General features: G+C 64.6%; 1 protein-coding gene across 1 annotated transcript in view; it reads right to left on the bottom strand.

Annotated features, from left to right (window-relative positions):
* Positions 1 to 594, bottom strand: part of Sp6 (Sp6 transcription factor) — a 2303-nt gene extending 1709 nt beyond the window's left edge. The window contains exon 1 of the mRNA XM_033763114.1: positions 4 to 594. Within this exon, the coding sequence (XP_033619005.1) occupies positions 4 to 578 (575 nt within the window). The 5' untranslated portion in view covers positions 579 to 594. The remainder of the gene's footprint in view (positions 1 to 3) is intronic.
* Between the last annotated feature and the right edge of the window lie 1910 nt (positions 595 to 2504).

Raw genomic sequence — 2504 nt, 5'->3', positions numbered from 1 at the left:
TCAGCGACGTAGCCCCCCAAGCCAGCCTGGAGCGCCCCGGGATGGCCGGGGGAGGCGAGAGCACCCTGAGCGTGGGGGAGGTCCATCCAGCTGGTGCCCGGATGAAGGTCCCACCACGAGCCGTCCTCCGTGCCCGGGTGGGTCGGCCGGAACCACGATTCGTAATGGTGCGACATGTCCGGCTGCAGGAGCTTGGAAAAGGGTCCCGGGGTTAAGGGACTGTCGCTTTCCAGATCCTCGCAGGTCACCCGCGAGGAGGCCCCTGGCAGCTCATAGCCCTGGGAGAAGTCCACCTCCGGGCCCAGCGGGAGGCTCTGCAGCTCGGCCGGCTGCAGCGGGGAGGGGTAGTCCCCGGCCTCCGGGCTCGTGTGGCCCTGGTACGTCTGGAGCGGCTGCAGGTCCAGGCGCGGCGGGGAGGCGTGAGGCGCGTCCGGGTGCTGGCTGCCCAGAGAGCCGCAGACAGCGGTTAGCATTGCCGGGATCCGGGGTGGGTGGGCAGGGACGGTCAGGGGCGTCTCAGGAGGGACCTGAAGGAGCAAAGGGAAGGAGAGGTGAGGAGAGAAACCGACGCGCTTCATTCAGTCCTAGCTCCGACCCTCCCGCTCGCAAAGGGCTCCTCTCTCGCCCCCGGGGGCCGAAAGAGGGTTGGGCTGGGGCGGGGACCAGCGCTGAGGAGTGCTAGGAAAGCGTGCCAGTCTGAGCTTCCAGCAGGCAGGGGATGACGGCCCTTCCTCCCGGCCATCCTGCCCCTCCGAGCCAGCTAACCCCAGGGCTGCGGGCCACAGTGCTAGAAAACACCCCACCCTGCTGCCAGTCCAGCACGGCCACGCACAGGACCGCGCCAGGGAAGGTGTCCAGACCCCCTAAGCACGCTCCGCTCACTTCGGGACACAACTGGGGAGAGGCCAAGAGCCAAAGTAAGCCTGTAATTTCAAGCGAACGAGTGAAAGGGGTTGTCTGTTTCTCAAAGCCGAAGCTGAAGGTGACTTGCCCTTCAGAAAGCCCAGAGCAGGCGGGGGAGGAGGAGCATTTCATCTCTCACCCCGCTCCCACGCCTGGCTCCTTTCCCCTGAGCAGGGGCTTCGCCTGCCTAGGACGCAGCTGCAGTGCCGGTTTTGGGGGAGTCGCCTCCACCCCTCAGGCTGGGGCAAACCAGGTTTCCCTTCCCAGTCCGGATCCACTCTGTGACGAACACTCTCTGGCTGCTACCCGCGCCCTTCTCCAAGGTAGGGGAGACTCGGGATGGTGAGAGGGGTCGGATTCCCCAGAGAAACCCTCGCTGCTGTGGCCGGTGAACTCAGGACAAAACAGCTGCCAGGCCCTGGAGGGTTAGGGTCGCAGCTGAGGAGGAGGAAGGCAGCAAGAGAAGCCATGGTCTCAGAACTTCACCTCAGGAATGGCCCGAAGGGATTATATAGGGCGCACCCCAGTCCTGGACGGAAACTTTTAGGAGCTCCCAGAGGATTCTAACACGCAGTCCAGTGTTAAGAGACACTGCTGCGGGCCAACCCTCTTATTTTATTTTTTTCCCCAGCCCCCTGATTTTCAAGGGAACAAAACAGAGGTGGAATTTGGAGCCCTAACTGACAGCAAACGCCGTCCCTTTGTTGTTGGGTCAGCGGCGAGGCACTGCGCAGAGCCAGAGCGAGCCAGGCCTTCTGACTCCTGCTATTACTCCTCCCTCTACACCTTTCGGAACCACAGACCGGTGACTTAGGACCCCTTTTCTCATCTCTCTCCAGGACCTGGTAGCCCTCCCCCCGGTCGGCGGGTTTTCTCTGCTGTAGGAGGAGGAGAGCAGTGATTTAGGGCAACGTCTTGCCCTGCCCACAGCAGGGCTCTCTGCTGATCCAACCACCTTCTGTGCCCGGGACCGGGAGGTGGCGGATCGTCTGGGAGAGGCCGGGAGAGGAGGGCTGGGCGCCTACTCAGGCTCTGGCGGCCTCACCACAAGAAAGGAACAGGGAGAAGTTGCGGGAGCGCAGCCGTAGGCCGGGGCGGGGCGGGCACGGAGAGGCCTGGGACCCTACTAGCTTTTGGCGCCTGGGAACTGCCCCGGGGGCTGGGGGATGGGGAGGCCGGGACGACCCGGGCTCCAGAGGCGCCTCTTCCGACGGGGAGCCTGGTAGCCCAGGTCTGGGGTGCATTGTCCGCTCCCCAGTTTCAGGACCGGAGAGAGCAGGGCGCGCACCCGCGCTCCTGGAAGGCGGGTGGAAGGGGTGCATTCCGCTCCCCAGTTTCAGGACCGGAGAGAGCAGGGCGCGCACCCGCGCTCCTGGAAGGCGGGTGGACACCCGTGCCACTCAGCCGGCTGCCGCCCCCGTTCCCGACGCGCAGGAGGTCGGGACCTCCCTCCTCTCGGTTCCTAAATTCCAATTCTCCGGTCGTCCCAGTTGCTCCAGTTTCCCCAGTTTTAGCCTCGTCGATTCCTCCAGTCTCTTCCCGTACGCCCGGTTTTTTCCCGGGTCGGGGGTCCACGTACCTCCCCATCTTTCGGGCCACCC

This window comes from Fukomys damarensis, unplaced genomic scaffold (assembly GCF_012274545.1).
Source record: "Fukomys damarensis isolate Sample0158 unplaced genomic scaffold, DMR_v1.0_HiC HiC_scaffold_13, whole genome shotgun sequence".
Lineage (NCBI taxonomy): Eukaryota > Metazoa > Chordata > Mammalia > Rodentia > Bathyergidae > Fukomys > Fukomys damarensis.
This window is presented reverse-complemented; position numbering and strand designations above follow the sequence as displayed.